Source organism: Strigops habroptila, chromosome 1, assembly GCF_004027225.2.
Source record: "Strigops habroptila isolate Jane chromosome 1, bStrHab1.2.pri, whole genome shotgun sequence".
Classification (NCBI taxonomy): domain Eukaryota; kingdom Metazoa; phylum Chordata; class Aves; order Psittaciformes; family Psittacidae; genus Strigops; species Strigops habroptila.
The window spans coordinates 140,935,137-140,957,450 of record NC_044277.2 but is presented as its reverse complement, the minus strand read 5'-3'; the positions used below and the strand labels follow the sequence as shown (position 1 = coordinate 140,957,450).

At 38.3% G+C, this 22,314-nt stretch overlaps 1 protein-coding gene across 2 annotated transcripts in view; it reads right to left on the bottom strand.

Annotated features, from left to right (window-relative positions):
* Nucleotides 1-22,314, bottom strand: part of ANO10 (anoctamin 10) — a 128,061-nt gene that overhangs the window by 31,426 nt on the left and 74,321 nt on the right. The window contains exon 12 of one of the 2 annotated variants that reach the window (XM_030489085.1): nt 11,035-11,151. In XM_030489085.1, coding sequence (XP_030344945.1) covers nt 11,035-11,151 — 117 coding nt within the window. Of the gene's footprint in view, nt 1-11,034; nt 11,152-22,314 lie in introns of those variants that run through there. The other variant, XR_003991784.1, reaches the window with a different exon arrangement.

The following is a 22,314-nucleotide window of genomic DNA, read 5'->3' as shown; positions in this document are numbered from 1 at the left end:
ATTGGAAAGTAGGAGAGTTTTAGGAGGAAGCACAATACCTAGTTGCCACGCTTTCCTGCTCTTTCCCGCTCTTTCCCAGACATCTGATTGTGGCTGCTATTAGAGGTGGCATACCATCTTTGATAAAAGATTGTTTTGTCCCTGATACACTCTATTTCTAATGCGGACCAACATTCAGCTATTTTCACAGATACAAAATTGTGAGTCCTTTATATAAAATCTAATTTCAGCCACTGGGCCACAATTGCGCTTTTATCAAGAAGGTTAAAAGGTCTCCCACTATCCTTCCATGCACTAGTAAATACATACCTACATAACAAGGCATCTTTCAACCCCTTTCTTGACAAGCTAAATCAGACTATAAGACTATAAATAAGACTCAATTTGTCTTATGAGACTCATGTCAGTAAATAATCTCCCCTATATTATGGCAACAAAGGATACAAACTGCTGGTTCAGACTGCCACATAACTCAAGGGAATCATTTGTACATGTATTAAAAAGAACTGCTGATACCGGGACAAAACACTTATATATGTACCTGTGGTAGGTATAGATTCCTTCCCACACACATCTTTAATGTGCATTAGCCAGAAAAGCTATCAGAGCTTAACCTCTGCAGACCTGCCCACATTCATCTCCTGCATTCTTGGTATGGCATCACAGCTCCTTTCCGATTTCTGATTAAGAAAGACAAAAACCAAGTTCCTTTGGGAATACAAGTGCTATCAGTCCCGTCCTAAGGAAGCTAGCAGGTTGCTTTTGTGGGGCATATACATGAAAGGGAGAGAAAACAAGTTAAAACTTCTTTCTGACTGATACCCCATGCCTGCTTCTAGCTGACTTAACACAAGGTCATGGTTCTGTTGCATGATCTGGCATGGGGAGAAAATAGGACTTAGTCCTCCCTCCCCTTCACATGCTCCTTTCCCAGACACTGGACACCCTGCCATGCTCTGTTAAGGGATCAAAGCTTCGGCAGTCCCTCGTCACTTACCAGTTTCATTTCAGTCAAGAGGCACCCCTCACTGAACAATATATTTCCACTGAACAATATATTTCCACCATGGTTACACAATAATTAGTAAAAATATTACTTCCCTTAGAGTATCTATGAAATACATAGATTAAATTTTTCTGGTGCTGTCCTGCCACACATGTATATTCAATTTGGAGTTAGAGGGCCTACATCTCTACTAGTGACAAAGGTAGGCCTCTTTGTTAGACATGCATGGCATGTTTTCACAAAGAGAAGACTCACACAGTTCAGTGTGTCCCAGAAAACAAACAATGAATTTTGATTATTTTAACCTTCCAAAGCAAATAAGAGGAAAACCCAAAAACCTCTCTGACAAAGTGTCAATCTGGAGGAAACATCTTTAAAATATGACCTTTCCTAGTCCACAAGGAGCTTCAGCTGTATCAACTAGCTTCACACGGGGGTGCTGGGCTGGATGACCTCCAGCCGTCCTTTCCAACCAACACCAGTCTATGATTCTGTGAAATCACAAACTCTTAAAGGTTATGTTTAAATGTAGTCTAGATATCAGTCTGGATTATTTAAGATATTATAGCAAAGTTCCTTATATTTTAGATATAGCAAGTCTCAAAGAATGGGTGTTAACAGAACACATATTTGCTAATTATTTATGAACAAGTGGCTGGTGAATATTCTGATACAATGCAGATCCCTATGTCGGACATGACTGCTTTTCAGCTAACACAAATGAACATATGTAGAGTTTGCAGAAGCCTTCTAATGCACTGGAGTTAAAACAAATAAAACCACCTTTGCTGGACCAAGCTGCTTCACATCCGTCTGTTCACTTGGAAGGTTTTCCTCAGGACGAATTTTATTACATTTGAATTTGTGAATTATCACAAATTTTGAGAAGCAGCAAGAGAGAGCAAGTGGACAAAACTAAACTGCCAAATAACATGCATAAATTACAAGAATGTAAATGAAACATGAATTGATAATTTGTTCTAGAAAATTATGAGTGGCACAAAAACCCGAAGCCAAAATCCAAATGCTGCCATATGTTGCTCAGCTTGTGGGACCTCAGTGACTCCTAGGGGATACTAATTTGACTAAGAGTCAATCACTCGCAGTGCCTGCCAGGCAAGTGCCCCCAGTAAGACACTTCAGGAGCCGGGAGGCATTCAAAGCCTGAAACGTCCTGCAATGCAGTCTTTTTCTGTCTAGCTTTGGAGAAGAAAGAGCAACAATTCCACCTATCCTCAACTACGGCTAGATGAGAGGATGCAGAACAGTAGCTGGAGAGCTAACTGCACAAATTGTCACTGCTTGTGTGACAGGGATCCAAGCCATGTAGGATAGGGTCATCCCTGTCTCTGATGGTCAAGGGAATGGTCTCTGCAATAAAAGGTCCCTTATCAGACAGAATCTCAAACTATAGTTGCAGCAGAAAGCATCGGAAAAGATGGTAGTGGGAGTGAATTCAGTAAGGGACAGATCAAAATGTGTAGAGAATGCTTCCTCTCTTACTCTGCAACACAGTCTTTGTACTGAGGGATTTTGCTGTCTCTTGGAATTAAGTGAAAATGTTCCTTATGTGTGTATACACTGGTGACAGTCTTTATGACTGGTTTATTTGTACATATCTGTAATAATAAAAAAGCTGTGGTCTACCCATTAAAATACTTCACTTTTTAAACTTCTATGTTCAGGTAAACAACACAAAATGAAAAATAGGAAAAATAATACAGAATGAACATAACGAGTCCTAATTTCTCTCTTGTCTTGAAAATCACCCCTCTCAATACATTTTCAACTACATCAACTCTTTACGTGCTGGGGAAGGTACAGAATTAGACACCTGAAAGTGCAAAAAGCAATGGTCCATGATGAAAGTTTGAAAGATATCTGCGTAAGGACTACTCTAACATAAAAAAACACACGTGCTACTTAAGTCACATATGTAACATATTAAAGTTTTTATGGACCCTGTGCAATTTAAACAAAATTTACACACATACACCACTTATTTTTCTTTTCATGTTATTCAGACAAGCAATTACATCTCATTTCAGAACAAAACCTATCAATCCAATATAGTAAGGACTTGCTTATTTGGCATGTCTTACCCACCTCACTGAAATGGCGGATATATACAGAATTATAGAATGGTTTGGGTTGGAAAGGATCTTAAGATCACCTAGTTCCAACCGCCCTGCCTCACACTAGACCATGGTGCCCAAGGCTCTGTCCAACCTGGCCCTGAACACTGCCAGGAATAGAGCATTTAGCACTTCTCTGGGCAACCTGTTCCAGTGCCTCACCACCCTCACAGTAAAGAACTTCTTCCTTATATCTAACCTGAACTTCCCCTGTTTAAATTTAAACCTATTACCCCTTGTCCTGTTACTACAGTCCCTAATGCAGAGCCCCACTCTGGCATCCAGCATCAGAGTGCTATTTCTCACACAATAAAAAAGCATGAGTATTCAAGGCAGTACAAGTAGATACAGAGATTTTTTCAAGTTTAAAATTAATAAAACCCCAGTGGCTAGGTAGGTAACATATGTTGGATACTTGTTCTTAGAATCAGCATGATCAGGCTGCACAGCATGTGCAAAGACTCAGTCATGGTGCAAGCGTCATCACTAGCAATCCATGGACATGAACCCACTTTTACATTTTTGTGTCTGTTTCAGGGATTCTGTGGGTTCCTGCTTTCTGAACTCCAGCTACTCTCAGAAAGAGTCCTCCCTGTAGACAAGATAGACAGGATGACAGAGATTTGAGGGGGGAGGGCTTATCGTTCTCATTGGGATCTTTTGAGGTGGCATAGGGAAAAGGATATTTAAAATGTGACAGGTGTGTAGGAGTCCACAGCTGCCTGCAACAAATCCTACTTTTTCATCACCAAGTTCTATTCAGTTCTCTAACGAAAATTTCATTATCAGATCATGGTAAGTGTAATCTTCTGGGATTCTTCTTTTGAAGGAATTTTAATGAGACAGATTTCATTTTTTCTCTCGCTCTAGTCCTTCACCTTCTCAGTAACAGGTGCAACCATTATTTAGAAGTCTGTAACTACTGACACATGAATGTCCTGTTGAAGGCTGGTTAGGAGTTCTTGAAATCAAATCTCACTGCGTACTTTACTCTCATTTGTATGGGAAATGGAATAGCCCTTTTCCTTGTATTTAAACAAGCTCACTTATAATTGGGATCCCCTCTGGGTTCTGAAGCTATGAAAATCTGATGTAGGTGCAGTATTCCTACAGTAGGAACAATTTTAACCTAGTTTTTATCTGTCCCCTTACTCCAGGTTTCCTTGTTGAAATGATATCTTGCTGGTGATCTGGGACGTCAAGCAAAAAGAGAGGACTGAAATGACTGATGTTCATTCCATCACCAGGCTTCAGGTCAGGATTTGAGAAAGATAAAACAGGTTATCTTTCCAGAGACACTCAGCTGTTACAGAAACACAACTTAATGGACAATCTTACCCCTGGCAATAGTCACAGAGTACAAATGGATTGTTGGAAAAGAAAATTACACCTGCTGGGAAGCTGGTGCACTGTTTGTTTCTGTTCCCATTAAGAGCACACAAAAGTATCAGCTACCATCACATTATACTCATATCTATTTAAAAGTTTATATTTATACTATTAGCTCTCAAGGGTCCTATATTTAAAAGTTTTAACTTCTCTGCAAACCAGACAGACTTGGTGTCATCTCACCTTCAGCCGAACAGTCACAAACAGGGACCCAAAAATCTTCTTCCCAAATTAATGAGCTTTTGATTTTACTTTTTTTCTTAAAGGATCATCATTTGTTCTCGTTTTGCTAACACTTTTATATTCAAAGTAATTTTCAGAAACATACTTTCAAGAAAGGTCCAGCATTAAAGGAATTCATGTTTAAAATACACTGGCAGAACTATGTTTGAACACAACCTGTTCTCCTACGATGGGGTGCAAGTCTTTCTATGCTCAAAAACCACGTTAGGAAAATATAATGAATCTTACTTGCATTATATCCCCGCTGCTACCAAACACATGCAAATGTTACAGTGACATGTCTGAAAACATTCTGACTATTCACTAGGGAAAACACTGCATTTGCAAAGTTGAATTGAACAGTTTGGACTCTTTCTTACAAAACAAAACAAAAACCTACAGCAATCAACAATGACTAGTAATGGTTCTATTTTAACATCACCTATGATATATGTCTGATTACACAAACCAGTGGAGCCTATCAAAAAAGTGCTGCCACATAGGGGTTTTTTTGGGGGGGACGGAGAGGAAGGGGGGAGAGGAAGTTTTTGACAAAAATATGTTTTTCTTTAGAAGCAATGCTATTTTTAAGGTTGGGGGGGGTTTGTTTGTTTGTTTGTTTTTTGTCAAAACATAAAGCGTTTTATTTCATCTCAATCTGTTTTAACCTAAACTCAATGTTCGAGCTCAAATTTCACCAGTCTTTTGTATGGATTGTTTTGCAAATCTTTGATTATTTGAATGAAATCATTTCAGCTACTTGCTTTTCCTGCTGTCTGAGTGCAGCCTTGTGTTTGCTCAGCACTGCCAGCCAACAGGGAGCAACCTTCTCCTGTTATTATCAGTGGTGTTTTGAGGGTAGTCCTGAAGCTACAGGTAATCCTTTTCTGAGCCCTCTACTACTGGTGTTTCTAGCACTGAATGAGGCAGAAATCCACTGAATTTGTTTCAGCCTCACAAAAACTGTCTTCAGTTCCCATTTCACAAGATAAATAAGCAGGATGTTAAGAACCAACGACTCGTGCTCTCCCAGTGTTAAATGGTTAAAAAAAAAAAAAAAAAAAAAAAAGATGCTGTTCTATTCCTCCCCCCACCAAAAAAAGGTAATTTCTAAGGCTCACTGACAGTTCAAGCAGCTATGGTGCCCCATCATACCCACAGTCATATTCCGAGACACATGTCAGTGTCAGTAAATGGAAAAATCTCTGCAAGAACATCATCTTGAAGAGGTGCAAGGAGCAAGCATGAATGTCACCCAGTGCAGAAGACCATTAATTTAGCAGTATCTCTTTGTTTTGCTCAGAAAGCTGTTCTCAGAGAAACTAAGCACTCTAACAGGACAGGGGCCAGATGGGCCAGATGGGCCAGCACCCTCAAACCTAGTGCACTCCATCTGGAAAGGATGCGATCAGTGCTAGTAGGTACTATTCCATGGGGAAATGGCAAAGTCCAGCCACTGCAGTCAGAAAACAGAAAGCTTCAAAATTGTTAGAGCTGCTGCCGTGCAGTGAATTGCAATGTTAAAGCACTAAAATTACTTGAAGCAGAATGTTTTGCTGGAGAACAGCAACTTTTACATGCCAGAATACCTGTAGAAAGAGGAAGAGTTTAAACTTTCCATATGACTACCCCTGGGCAAACAGACATTGGCCTCCTTCTGTCACTGTCTTGCCATGCCACGCCTTTCAAAAAGAAGCTGAGTAACACACTATCATGTTTTGAAGAAGCTTTTCATCAATGAAGATGATGCAGAGATCAGTCTTCATTTCTTGCATTTTCTGGAGAGGGAACTGAGACACACGAGACCTGTTTTCAGGAAATGGATGATATTGCTAGAGAAATCCTTGTGAATGTTACACCTACCTTTGCTTTGGAAAACTTATTCTGCTGGAAATCATTAAGAAGGAGCACTACTGACTTACAAACACCTAGATTTTATGCTAAAGCAATTGAAGCAATTGTTTGTGGATATTCAGACTATACTACAGCCACCAAGCAATTGTATGTAGATGATACAACCACCATGAGAGATACTGTATGAAAGAGCAAAAGGTCTTTTCCACTTGTCCCAGACTGCATGACTATATTGCTTTATCTTACCCTAAAGACATCAGAGAGGATAAAGGAGGCATATTTTTATGGCTGGTGTTCAATAGGCTTGACCCTTTTCATTACTGGCAATTTAGGAAGGATGATAATTGTCAATCCACTGGCTGGGCCCTTAGCTTACGAGAATATTATCTATCTGGAGTCTTCTTCTGGTGGAACATGAGCATTTTTACACCAGAGCTAATACTGATGCTGTCTAGGTGTTGCACTTTGTGAAAAGATATGCCATTCCCCACTGTTTAAAACTTTTTCCTTGAAAAATGGCTACTAGTTATACATCACACTAGAGTTGCTACTCTCTGTATTTCATGCTCAGAAATAACTGCATGAATAATTATTTTCTCCCTATTTGTCTCTCATTTGCTTCGCCTGGGTCTAGTTTCAGTGCCAAAGAAAAAGGTATGAATTTGATGTTTGTTGGAGGTAATACTGGGAAGGTCTCATAATACCTGAAAACATGACTGTAATCTAGTCCACAAAATGCAAGTTGTGCTATTTAATCTGTGGTTGCCTTGTGCTTCTGGAACTTAGACCTTTTACAAGGATAGACTGCTGACCTATCTCCAACCACAAGGGCCTTTTGTCTATTCATTAAGCTCTGATCTGTCCAGAAGCTAAAATGTTTACCAGTGTAGCTTTCACTGTCACTGCCCCGAAAATGCTAGATGGTGTCCTCACATTAGCTTTATAGCATTGGTCCTTGCCCATGCCTATGGTAATTCCTGAACCACTGAAAAAGTAACTGTTTCCTTGCTGCTTTCAGGCACATCTCTACTTGGTCTCTCTTCCTTAAAATAGGAACTGCACCAAAGAGCATGGCATGCTTCTGCACTTGCAAGAAACAGATGCAACAGAGCAGAGTACTGCAAAGAAGCAAGGGGAGTCTTAGGCACCTCACCCCACTTTACTAGCTAGCTACTTCCTCAGAAGGGATCATGATGTTAACCAGAAAAGGTTCCATCACCTTAGTAGCAGACAGCATCCATTTCTAGTTGCCCACCATCCAGGTGACCAAGAATTGACAACACTTTAAGGAGTGTGAATGGAATCACTCCTGCTCCTCTTTCAAAAATCTTGATCCATATTCTCTTTAATCCTCTATTTCAGAGTTCACATTAATTTATTCTCTGCTCCCCTTCCCCCCCCCAGTAGAGTCTAACCAGCCTCCTCTACCCCTGAAAGACAGAGAAAATTTGAAGCAAAGTCTACAGATGTAGCACATTCCCCAATATAGATTCAGAAAGCTTAAAGCATTTTGTCTTGAGTTATGTCAACAAACTTTGTTATGATATTTGGAGTGTATTGTAACAAAGTGTTTTCAAAATAGATCGAATTATTACAACTCATTCAACAGTCTACTCCTTTTCAACAAACCATGTAAAGAAATTATTCAAAGAAACATTTCAGAACTTCCTAAAAACTTTTCCTAAAGTTTAAGAACTTCAAAACTAGACTGTCATATCAATATAAAATGATTTTTTTTTTTAAGTATGGCATTTTTCATTATATTGGAAGTTTTAACAAGCTCTAATGGTGATCGTTCATCTCTATTGAGGAGCTGAGGCACTGCATTCCCTAAAATCCCTTCCAAATAGACACTAACTCAGTCTTCAAATGGATTGAACACAGAATAGCTACAGTCCCACTGCACCAGGTCAAAAAGCAATTAGTTTAGGATTAAGGAAAATGTAAAGGTGCTCACACTGTCTAAAGTTAAGGATCCCAAGCATAATCAACACATCTGTGTATTAGGAGATTTTCTGTCCCTGCACTATACAAGGAGCCTAATAATCTATTTTGGCATCTTGGAGGTTTACAGTGTGATAGTGTTAATACCCTTCTAATAGCTACATCCCAAGACAACAATACTCTAAAAGCTCATATGGTAACCACAATGGCATACATGTCTGGATAGCATCAAGAGAGGAATGCGATGCATACTTGCATAAAGGTATATAAATCAGCTTCTCCATAATGCGATCTCACAACACATTTGTCCCAGACTTTTATGACTCTTTTTTTTTAAGAGTTGTTTTGGGGGATTTTGTTGCTGTTTTTTGCTTGAAAATAAGATATACAGCATAAATTACCATGACTCTCACTAACAAGAAGAACTAAAAAACGTGCTTCTAAAACAAACGCTTCAGTATCTTTTTGCACTGTCAATGTATTAATCTTAAATACAGATCTTTTTCACCCAAAAAACTAAGGCATCAGAAAAAAAGCTCAAATCTTTACATGGTTATGAGATACATAGCACCGTATCAATCGAAGGAAATCTAAAAAGATGATGGTAGACACTTGTGTTTAAGTATCTACCAAGGCACCTGAAAAACAGCCATGTTCTTCCTGGATCCTGTAGGAAGCCTGGAAGTATTAGGGGAGAACTAGGCTTCTGGTACTAAAATTCAGACTAACTTTTCACCACTGAATTAATGAAACACCCCTGAAGAACTGGGAATCAGGCACATATTACTGTAGGGGATGCACAGATGCAAGAATAGGAGATGAAGTCCTAACTGCTGACATGCACACTCATATTGAAAGAGACTCTCTATATATTCCAGTTGGCACATTATAACCAAAGGTGACCATATTCACTTGAGCTTAAGGTTCCAGTGGATGACCTAGTTTTGCCTGTCTACAAAATGAAAACAGAGAATGAACAACGGAAATATAGAAATGTAATCCTGTTCCTTTTAATATAATCTAAAAAGTAAACGAGATCCACAACCAGCTCCTGGTAACTCCACATCAACATACTAGAGAAAGGCAAAATAAAACTATCAGGCATTAGATTCAATTGTAATTTGGATTTTGTTATGGCTGATTATGGCAGACAGTACTTACTTCAGTAGCGATGTCCTAGTGTCACACAGAACTGGGGTTTTTAACTAGAAAAGGCAATGTATTGTTTACAGGCTCAGTTTGTCCAAAATGAAGAGCTCATTTTGTCACATGCAGCTTTGGTAGATGTTTTATAAAGTAACTTCCCAGTCTACACAAAAATTGGTATAGAGGAGTTTACACATCTGCATGTGGAGCACACAAAGAGTATGTCCATGTAAAACCATGCATTACAGTGTAAAATCTGAGCTAATAATAAATAGGTGAACCAGTCTGCAGCTCCATGCTGGTTTTGGGTGGTTTTTTCTGACATCTAAGCTGGCTTAGAAATCCTATCTAGTATGGTACAGTCAGAAACTCCTAAAGAACACTGCCATAGCAAAAACCCGCTCTGTAGAATCTCTGTATCCTACTGAAGCTAATTCCATATGATTCTTCATCTCTTGTGATCTCCACCACATTCTATGGAATCATTTGTCAAAACAGAAATTTTCAGTAGAAAAATCTAGTTCCTTATTTTACTAAATAGCTTTGGAATGCTCGTCAAGTATACTGTAAAATATACGTTATTTATGCAATAAAATGAGACTATTGTATGGAAAGTAAAATAAGGCAACATTACTATTCCCTCATACACACCTAGCGCTCAACACAATTACTTCAAACATGTTCAGCCTGTTTACAGTTTGTCTATATTAGAGCCAAGTTAACTGTTTATTTGTGATGGTATTTCATCAATGAAGGAAATCCAACAAACATCTCCAGGAGATGAAAGGAGGTTTCATAGAGACCAACGTCCTTTAAAAGTGACAATATAAACAAAGTATGTTTGCACGCACAGGGACACCAGACATTACGAGTTGCTACATTACTAGCCATACGAGGAATTTCACGCTGTCTGAAAAGGAAGACCATTTTCCTGGTGTTGGCTCACATACACTTGGGTTGAAAGGACAGGTGAATCTGTTAAAACTTCCAGCTCTCTGCTCCACTTCTTAAGCAGTGATGGGTTAACAGAAAATGAAGCAGTACCTGAAATGCTACAGTTTACGACCCAATGTGTAGAAGTAAACCAGCGCTGTTTTCTATTTATTTAATACTCTGTGCTGTACACCGTGCTACCAGTGACTCACCACCCCAGCTCTGTCACCGGAACCTGTGGGGCAGAGGTGGAACAGCTTTACCTAGTTAATACAGTGTAACAGGAATTTCAAAACCCTGGGATTTACATATTTATCCACCTAAACCCAAAGCAGAACCTCCCTAGTTTACCTTTCCTTCAGGCCGCCAATGCTTTTCGCTGTTCTATATGTCAGTTGCTCTTACCTGTCGTTTGAGAGCCTCTAGAGATTCAAATTCCAATTTGGCGAGTTTTATCTGGATATCTCTTGGTTTATCAGGAATTACAAATGCGATGATAAACTTTATTGCCAGTAGCAAGTGCTGGAAAAAAAAGTAAAAAGAAAAATATTGTTCTATAGAGTTTGAAGCATAAAGAGAACAGCATAATGCTCTTTCCAAATTTTAACAGTAGAGGTATAAACAATTATTTTTTACGGCATGTACAACACAGCATACTATAGTCACATGGAACCTCAGCTACTCCGTATTTTTTCTACTACAGTCATTCATAATTTAAATATAAACACATAGTTTGGCTTATTTTCATAATAATCCTATTTTCACTATGTACTATACATTTCTAATTTTATTTGTGATTCCAGATAAAATAATAGCTTTTAGAACATATTATTGGTGCATACAAATGGAACTACGGCACCAAGTACGTATAGTTTCATGGTAAAATTTTTACATATAAATACACATTCATAATTACATATAATCAGACGCAATTATAACAACATACAGACATGCATGCGCACATATACATACATCATGATACAAATGAAATAAGCACATTGTAAAAAATATGAACAAACACAGAATTTCTGCATTAGAGAAGTTATTGAAACCTAAAAGCTCTCCTGAGAGAGCATCAGAAGAGGACAAAATAAAGTTTGATCTTTACAGAAATGGCACACTCATGAACAGAAACTTTCCAGAAAACAGAGAAACATTCTATGTGTAAGATGCCAAATCAGTCATAATCTATCACAAAAGATTAAAATCTTATTTAAGAGAAAACAAACATGAAGTTCTGTTGAACCTAGTCATTGACCAGTCTTTAAATTTCACTTAAACATGCACCATTCCACTCATCTCACCAAAACCAAGTGCCAAACTGTCAAAACAAGTGGTTTTGTTTCTTCATTTATGCCAACTATAAAAATCATCTAAACAAGAGTAATTAAACATTATTTTATCATGGTCTGAGCTAACAGTATGCTGCATGTTTTCAAACAGAACTTGCTCCTAGCCGAGGAAACTCTGACCAATATAAGGCAACACTTAAATATATGTGACTAAAATTAAGCACATGCTTAAATTCCACTGACACAATGATACTCATAGACATGCTTCAACTTAGATTGCATGTCCAAACTACTTACTAAATTTTCCTGATTTTTTAATAAAATGAAACAGATCAGTGCTCCTTTCTAAAACACATTTTGCTGGATTAAATGATCTTGATGCACTTGGGCACATGAATAACAACACGAAAGACCAAAATCCCTGAGATGCAGGAATTATGTGAGCAAGAAACACTAGAGCAAAAACACTAGAGACTTCACAGAAGTGGTAATGAAACTCCAAATAAACCCATTTCAATTAGTAAGAGTTAATGTAAGAAATCAGGTAATAGTAACAAGTAAGACAATAACAACAAAGAACCACACAGGAAATTATTTTTAAACATCTATTACAGAAAAATAGTTAGTAGGTCTAGGAAACAAACTGTTAGTGCAATGAATAATACTTTGTTTAAAGAGGTCAAAGGAAGGCTGAAAGTTAATGCAATGCTAATACATCGTCAATGAAAACCTGAACACAGATTAAGAGGTTTATGATACAAATAGCATGTCCGTTCTGTAATGCAATGGGTAATACCACATTATTAAAAAAGTATTTCAACAGTAAAACATTCTCCCACATATACAAATCCTTTTTTCCCCACTCAATTCAAGTGTCTGCTACTAAGGAACCTCTCTGGCAAAAAAAAAAAAAAAAAAAAAAGAAAAAAGAAGAGATAGCAAACAATGTTGGTTTATGCTAGAAATAGGTAACAAACATTAGCTGAGTTATTAATTTCCCACAAAGACTTCAAAGTAGCTCCAAATCCAAACAATTTTTAAGAAAATAAAATCATGTCAGGGAAATGGAAATAATATTATGGAGGACAGAGACTGACTAGGTTTTTCTCATTTTTGATAGGAGTGAGGAAGGAATAGAAAAAATAGAAAAAACATCTAGGGAAACCAGAAATAAACTCAACAAAAATGCTGCAGTTAATCCTAGGAAACACTGGTTTTCTAAAATAGATTTAGAAGGGCAGTTTTCATGCTAGCACAACTCATAGCCTGTAAACACAAGGATACAGCCTTAAACACAAAGGCAGAACCTCTAACTCAAAAAGCCTTCAAGCCAGAGAGGACTCAAAAGTTCAGAGTACAGATGGGGAAAGTCACTGCTTTTGCTTGCCCTACTGTCATCCTCTTACCTAGGCACCCACTATAGAGCACTGTAAAAACAGATGACCGGGTTAAGCAGACCTTGGGTTTACCTCTCAGAATGACTTTTAATGCTCTTTTCCCTCCCATCAAAACAAAGCTTTATCAGTCATAAAGTGCTCAGAACTGTGTGGGATGTCGCTGTGTGCAAGACTGTGACCTGAAAACACACTGAACTTGACAGATTGCAAATTCAGTTCAATTCTACCTCCGAACTCCCAGTGAACCTAAGAAAAAAAAGACATCAGAGCAACAGTCTCCCTTGGATAATTTCTCCAGCTGTTCCTATTTGCAAATTAGGAGTAATATTAATAAAATTGGGAAGGTAGCTGGCAGAAGTGATGAATGTGGGTCATATGGTTCACAAAGCCTCTTAAAAAGAAAATGTATCTAATTTTGTTAACAGTTTATACCACATTTTGGAATTGCCATTTGACTAAGGAAATGTAAGTAGTTATTCAAGAGAATCTGAAGGAAAAAGCAGGGAGATGTTCATTACAACATTCATGTTCCGCACTGATTTGTTAATCTTGTTTTGGTATAATTCCTGCAAGTCAGATCCACAAAAAGGAGACATCTGCTTTCAAAAATAGAAACATCCTAACAGTACAGTATAAATACACAGCAAAATTCTGTTTCATAAAGTTACGTTAACACTAGTATGCATATATTCTAAAAAGAAAATATGAAACTTTATCCAAATTTGCAACACAACTACTGCAAATGTATTTGTCCAATACTAGAATGTCTTCATACAGTTGGTTTTTGTTCTTGGGGTTTGTTTTTTGGTTGTTTGGTTGGGGGGGGGTTTTGGAGGTGGGGTGGGTTACTTTGCTTTTTTGTTAAATCAGTTACAAACCCAACCATTATTTCTAACTGCAACTGTTAAAAAGCAGTGTTGTTTCCAAGAACATGCCCTTCACGATTACAAGAGGACTATCTCACTGCGAGCAAAACCCAGGATAACATTCACACAAGCTGTAAGCTCTCCAATGCCAACAGCAAAGTCCCCTCCTATTTTGCAATCTGCCAAGTGGGCACAGAGAGAAACAGCAATGAGTCTCCCCTCCTTGATAAATGCAGTGCCATTAAGATCTTTGTGCCAGGTGCTTAGAGAGCCAGAAGAACTATTCTGTTCTGCAAAGCCACCAACAAGAGTGGAAGCAGCAGCTGTGTTTTGCAGCAGTGGGTCCCCAACCTCATCTCTTCTAAAACAGAAAATGCAAATTAGGGTTAAATTCCTGGAATTTTGAGCAGCTAATTTGATTTCTATAGCGGTCTTACTGCAGCAATTCCTGTAAAAACCTACTCAACTGAAAAAAAATCCAACAGTAAAGATTAAAAAAAAAAAAAAAAAAAAAGAACATAAGCAATAGCTGTGTTGCTGGTTAGCTGATAAAGTTACATGCCAAACAGCTTGGAGTGACTTTAATAAAATTGGTATCAAAAGCCTACTTTAGAATCTAGTATTTATAAAAGCTTTCAATTAAAATCAGAAATCTGGACCTAGTCCAGCCTAGAACCAGTGCATCCTATGAAACAAGATGGCCAACTGGTTAATAACTCTGTATAGGTAAGGAACCCAACACAAAAGCCAACACCTAAGAACAGCACACGTTGCTTTGAGCCTCTATTCTCTAGTGGTGTATGCAAAATGCCTTTGCAAATGTAAAGGAAAGGATCACTGCAAGATTGCTGCTGTCAGAGAAGGCAGCAGGGAGATCTGAGGGAACTGGCAGATGAACTCGCTAAGCCACTGTCTATCACACCAGAGAAGTCATAGCAGTTTGGTGAAGTTCCCATTGACTGGAAAAAGGGAAACATAACCCCCATTCTTAAAAGGAGGGAAAAGGAAGGCCTGAAACTACAGGCTAGTCAGTCTCACCTTGGTGTTTGCCAAGATCACGGAGCAGATCCTCCTGGAAACCATGTTAAGGCACATAGACAATAAGGGGGTGATTGGTGACAGCCAAATGGCTTCACTAAGGGAAAATAATGTCTGACAAATTTGGTGGCCTTCTACAGTGGGGTTACAGCATTGGTGGATAAGGGAGGAACAACTGACATCATCTGCCTAGACTTGTGCAAGGCTTTTGACACTGTCCTGCATGGCATCCTTGTCTCTAAACTAGAGGGGCATGGATTTGATGGATGGGCCACTTGGTGGATAAGGAATTGGCTGGATGGTCACACTCAAACAGTTGTGGTCATCAGCTTGATGTCCAAGCGGAGACCAGGTCCCTTCCAACCCAAATCATTCTATGATTCTATCATTAGATTTTTTCCTAGGACTCCAGATCACAGTATTGTGACATTAAACTAAAACTCCAAATTGAAAAACCCCATCCAGTAGGGAGTTTCAGCCTGCCCCATTAAAATGTGGCTGAGATAGAAGGAACTAAACAGAAGCTTATTACAAAATGTGTCAGAAAGCATAAGCAGAAACGGCGTTATCCAGTCCGTTTATAATCTGTTACAGAACATCCATTTCTTGCTCTTAGATGATGAATACGTGTATACACACACACAGAGAAACCCACAAAGGCTGCCCAAGGAAAAGTGGTAGCGACATTTCTGACAGCACATCTTGCAGATGATCAGAAGGGTAACAGCAGATTGTCAATCTCCTATTGACTGCACCAGCATGGCTGTGAAATCTAGCCCCGCTCAACAGAGTACTTAACCTTATGCTTAGTTATAAGCATATCTAGAAATATATTTATGTTCAGAAAAACATTTAAGCCCAGGCTTAAATTAGATTAAAAAATAATGGTCAGGTTGTTTGCTAAATCTGGGTCTTAAAATAGCTGAATCACAATTTTCTTTTCCCGGGAGTGGCAGGATGTGATATATACTAAATTCACCTGTCTGAAGAGATGAATGCCAACTTGCACAGAGTCTCCTTACATTTATTTACACTTCTGAAATGGTTTTAATTAGTGCAAAAATCCTGGTCTGTATTTTTATTACAAATCCACTACAAAACCTCACAAGTACAAATCTATGCTGAAAAAGATACCAGGCTTTAATATGCATTTTTGAGGTATTAAAAAATCATTAAAACAAGTATTAAGCTACAGTATGAGAATAGAGAATTGTTTTATTAGTTACACATACATTAGCAGCACTGGCCTGTTAGTAGCACTGAGACACCCCTCTTTCCAGTTAAATCTCGGCCTTATGTCTCAGGACTATTGAATTGGTTTCTTTTAAAAGAAGTAAATTTATTCTAAATACTACAATTGCTTCATATACTACCACTACTGGGGAGAAAAAAAAAAAAAAAGCCAATTTTAGACCAGCACTCCTGAGCATGAGACTAGCACAGAAGACAACACGGAAGTTTCTAAAAAAACAAAAGTCAAGATAATCTTTAAGGAAACAGATTCCGTGCTCATGTTTCCAGAATGTAACTGCAAAAGCAATAGGTTAAGCAAAGCAAAACTAAAGTAAAATACCGCAAACACCATCTTCTAGTGAGGCAACTGGTCTCTTCTGCCCTTACATAGTTCTGTACTCTCTTTCTGTTTTCAAAAGAGCTCTACAAGACTGGTTGGAAGGCAAGCAAAGCAAGCCAGTCCGATTTCTGAAACTTAGCCCTGCTCTTGGACAGCCTTAGAAAGTATTTAAACCAGTTACAACTTTACACATAAGTCATCAGGGGCAATCTGTTACATAAATATTCTACTAATGCACATGCTAATAAACTTGAAAGCACAAGTAATCTGATCAATGGCACAGTCACGACTTTTTTTTCATCTAATGGCACCACTATATGTTCTAGTAATTCAGTATTTTTTAAAAAACAAAATTTCTAATTATTTAAAGATTATTTCTTACTAATGTTTAAACCGCAGCTGTTATACATCATATTCAGTCCCTAATGAATTGAAGTATTATCTGGTTTTATTAGTCTTTTTGAAAATATTTAGATGCCCAACTGTTCTCCATAATTTTCCCCAACAATAACAGATGTGAGGCGGCCTGGAAATCTATAGAAATTCTGTCACCAACTTATTTGATGCTACAAAAAAAGCCGCTGGTTCTTTATTTCTCATCATTTATATACCTGTTCCAGCTTTTTTATAGATCTCCTACGCTGAAATTTTTAAGCCTGCTTTCAGATAACTTTTTCAAGACTGAAGTATGGAAAAAAGAGGGGCAAGAGCTGGATGTTTTATTTACATACCCAGCAACGCTTTCTCCTCTCTCTAGGCAAATAGGCATTTCTGCATCTATCACTAGAAATTACACATTTAGCAGGTTCTAGAAACAGCGGCTGAAAGAAAAAACTGCAAATAAAAGAACTTCTGGTATCAATCTTGTACACAGACTTCTAACTGACTGCAGTTTGGGGAAAAACCCCAAAACCAACAGGTACCCTAATAATCTTGTTTTATGAACACAGCACATTCTGTGACCCAAAATATTTTATGATACAGTGCACTTGCAAAACTGTCTCTATAAAACCACAACATACACAAATGAGCGTTTAAGAAATGTTACCAGACCTGATTTTTCTCACATTTGTTTCATCCCGTAGTCAGTTCAAAAGACATGAAAAAAGCACAGTAGGTGTAAATTTGTCTTGGAGCTTGTAAATATTTGCTAATGGTTAATTTTGCAGTAACCGAACAGTCTTGAAAGCAGCACGATAATGCACTCATCTCCATGTTACCTTTTGATAATCCTGAAATGTTTCGGCACAACCCTTATCTCAATTTATGGCTAGAGTTTAATAGGAATGGGGATAAGAGTTACCAAAAGCCAAATTAGCTAATACTGAATGTAATGAACAGCAGAGCTTTGCTCAACGCTCTGAAATAAATTTTAAGTGAAAATCGGAAAGAAGGATGCCCACGGAATTAAAATTGACAGTATGATTAATACCAAGCCATATGAAGTGCCTCTTAGCTGATTGCTAACATTACATACTGGCTCCTGTTCTGACAGGTATAGTTTATTGTCAAAATGCTCTAATGTTCCACATCAAGAAAGGAGAGGGAAAAAAAAAGTTTCTATTAATCTACAAAAATGATACTTCTTTCCACCTTTAAGCCATACATTTTTCTCTATGAAAGAAAATGAAAGTATATTACAGCACACGTTGCAGTTGTGCTTCATAATGAATTTTATTCCATTTGTCAGGACTCAGAAGTTCCTCCTTGGTTACAGGACTGGATGACCTTGGATTAGTAATGAAATACGAAGCATTGTTTCTGCCAGGGGTTTGAAACTACTCTAAGCCAGTTCAGTGACAAACAGAAATTGTCACCTACTGTCGGCACCACAGACTTTGAGAATTCTTTGCTCCTGCCTCAACCAAACCTCATTTGTCTTAGTCCAAGGCAAAGCGGACAGGTATAAAACTCCCAACTGAGTTTTGCAGAGACTCAGTAAAGATATCAAAAGTGAAACCACTATACCTTTATAAGCCTTACAGATGGTTTTCCCAAAACTGTATGTTCGTTCTTGAGACTGTGAAACAATTAGACTTGCCAATCTCACGTTTTTCTTCAGTTTATGCTAGGGAAAGGCAATGTGGCATCTATATTAGAATTTAAACTATTTTAAGCATTGAAATTAATGTTTCTGTCTGTCACCTTGACAGCAAGTAACACAAAATGTCACTGTGGTTTAGTTTTAAAAAAGAAGTCTCAGCCAGCTATTCTTCAGAGATGATATACACCAAAGTTTTTAACCTTTAAATGTGAATAACAAGTTCTCCAACTAGATGCATTACACTGTATTTCCAGATATTTGCTTATTTCTCTTGCAACTACCTGGCTTTACATACAACTGCCTTCTTATGCTTCCAAAGCTGATTCACAAGAACATTACTCCTACTGAAAAATCTGTTCACCTCACAACACCGAGATAAGAACTGTATCTGAATAAACACATTTAAAACAAAACATAGTATTTCACCACACTGCAAACGCATCCTCATTGAATGATTCAAAATTTCAGTGTAACACACAGCTTTCTTGTGTATTCAACCTATTGTGAACACTTCTGTTTCAAGCTGTAAGTAAATTCTTTGAGAATCTACTGCACATTTTTAATCTAGACCAAAAGGTGAATCATGCAATGGTAAATAATGAACAGAATGCTGCAGCCATGACTCATCAGAGAAGAGTAACGTTATTGCGATATATCACGCCATAAGCTGCAGATTAGTTGTTGTCTCTATTCCTGTGCAACTTTAATCAAAGCAAATTAACTGAAATGGGTACAATAAAACTAGCTAATCTGAAACAATTCTATAGGGAAAAACTAAATAAACAATTTTCATACTGGAAGCTCGTCACCTGCATTTTTCCTGTAAAAACTAGAGGGTTTTTTTTTTTTCATTAGAACTATGCAGACTCAAATAATCCTTTGCTTTTCAATAAAGGTCAGAAGAAAAGCTTTCCATTCAGCTGGAGTATTTTAATTAAACACTGCAGCAGGTGTTTGGATATGCTGCCAACTCCTGAAAAGCTTGCATAATCTTTAAAAAAAAAAAAAAAAAAAGACCTGAACATCCTCAAGCCCTCTTTGTCTGTCTTTTCTGTAAATGGGTATTCATAAAATTACATACAATTTTCTCTGTTTTGGAACATAGTACCTGCCCTTGCTATAAAAGAGTTATTTGTCAAAGCTCTTGGAAGCTAGCCATGCAATTCTCACATCAGCTGTTAGGGCCATGGCAGATCTCCGCAACAGAGCACAGCCCAGAGTTTAGCCTTGGCTGCTGACCTGCTTTAACTTGCTGGGAACACACCCGGTCTGTTCAAGCTGACAAAAGCAGCATCTTTAACTGTGAGCCAAATTCACTTTTGAGACAAAACACTGCAGATCACTTTGTAGATCATAGGCATGCAATCAAGATTTTCAGCAGTAACACACCTCCCAGCTTTAGCTCTCCATGCACTTACAGAAAAGCAGTCTATGAAAGGCTTCCAGAGCTCCTTACATTCTTAAGGAATGCAAAACCCATTGAAAAGTGCAGACTCCAGAAGAGAAGTGGGAGGAAACAGTGGAAGAAAAGAACAAGCTGTGTTCTCCACAGTGGCAGTAAGTGATTCTATCAAGTTGTTCTATCAGCTGACAATAAGAGTCAGAATGTGAATCCCAACAAAGACTAGAAAGCATAACACTCATCTACATTGGGATACACATAGCTGCATCAGTGCAGTACTGTTCTTCAAAACTAGATAGACTTTTGTCAGCATAATCCAATGCTTACTGCTTAACAGATTCAGTGGGCACCTGGGACATCTCAAAACCCATCACATTTGAATCAGGAAGAAGTTCTCAATTGAATTCTGATGTATGAGGAGAAAGGAATACCAGCAAATAGGATAATACAGCAACAAAGACTGTTATTCACTTATTCACTTAGGGTTTTTTTCTGAGATTTGGTAGTTTGGCCTTCGGAACTACAGGCAGAACCTGTACTCTCAGCAGTGTAACAGCTTTGGCAACACACAGTGAGCACAACTTCTCATTTCCAAGTAAAGAGCAAGGCAGAAAGAAAAAGAAAAAAAGGAAAAAAACCCCACTACTTACAGATTCAATTAGAATTTTAAAATCATTTGGGAGTCAACTTGCAGCAAGGGCTCAGCATCACTTTGTTGCTATGAAACATTACCACATAGGAATAATCAGCCATAAAAACTTGCAGCTGACTCATTCTCTGGCTGAAATGATCTCAGCTGAGAAGGCCACTTCCAATTTGAAATGAATTAAGGAGCAATTCTGAACATGGCTCTGAAAGATGCCTCAAGCATCTAAAATGGGCAATGCTGAGATGTCAGACAAGATCTTGGACCAGTGACTAAATCTGAACAGGTCCTTGAGTAACTATATAGTATAACATGCAAGAAGAGATAGGTGGGAAGTTGAGGCTTTTCACACATGAATCTCAACAGAGCTGACCAGTGCTATCACAGGAATGTGGAAAGTCCAGGGATTGAAGGAAGAACTCATCTGTACCTGTGCCTGGTCTGCTACTCATAACTAAAAGGGGTAACACGGTACCAAAACCAACTGTGTCTCAGCTTCAAAACTCACTCTGGGAATGAGAGAAACCTGTGAAGAGGCACTACCTCACACCAGGAATAACTATAGTGATTTGACCCTGCTGTGAACCAGAAGGATGGCATTACAGAAGTATCCTGCACACCTTGAGTCTTGAAGTAGTCCTGGTTCTGCACAGATAGACTGACAAAAAGCAGATACATATTTCCTGAATCTGAGGACCACTGATATGTATTCATTTTCCTTACGACCAGGCTGAAAAGTGATTCTCTTTCTTCTCTGAGTTAAGGCAATGCTGGAAATTACAGTATTCTACAGTGCCTTCCCTTCAGCTTCTAGGTGAAGCAAATTGCTGCTCTCTTATGCTAATGTAGGTAAGAAGAGTTCAGGAAAAATGAGAAGCATACAGAGAAAGACGAAAGGATGCAAACGCACAGGATTGCATAAGCCTGGCACACAAGGGCAAGGCTGCTGCTGCAAACAGAGTGCGCCTTGGAACCAGCTGCAATACACCACTACTATCAGCTCCACTGCCTCTGAACAGCAATGCGAGCCAGCTCACCATCTCCAAGACCTGCTGTCTCCAGAAGTGACAAGATGACTCCTGGGTGCAGGGGCAGGTGATCACCTCTAAAAATAGGCAGTCCTGATAAATGAATGCAATTTCTGTCTTAAAAAGATACATGTTTATAAAAGTGAGATCACTGAAGATCACACCACTTTAAATCTTTTACACAAACAAACTCCTTCAGCAGTCATGAGTCTTAACCAGAAACAAACTAATAGCACAGTAAACAGGCAAAACAGGAACAAAATTTTCAGGATTCAAAATGTTACTTTGCTGCAACCCTGCCTTTTTACCTTAGACATCCTTTAAGAGCTGTGACTTGAGAGAAGATATCCCTAAAACTTCTCAGCCTAGATTTTATCTTTTATTTCTTTTTTATATCCT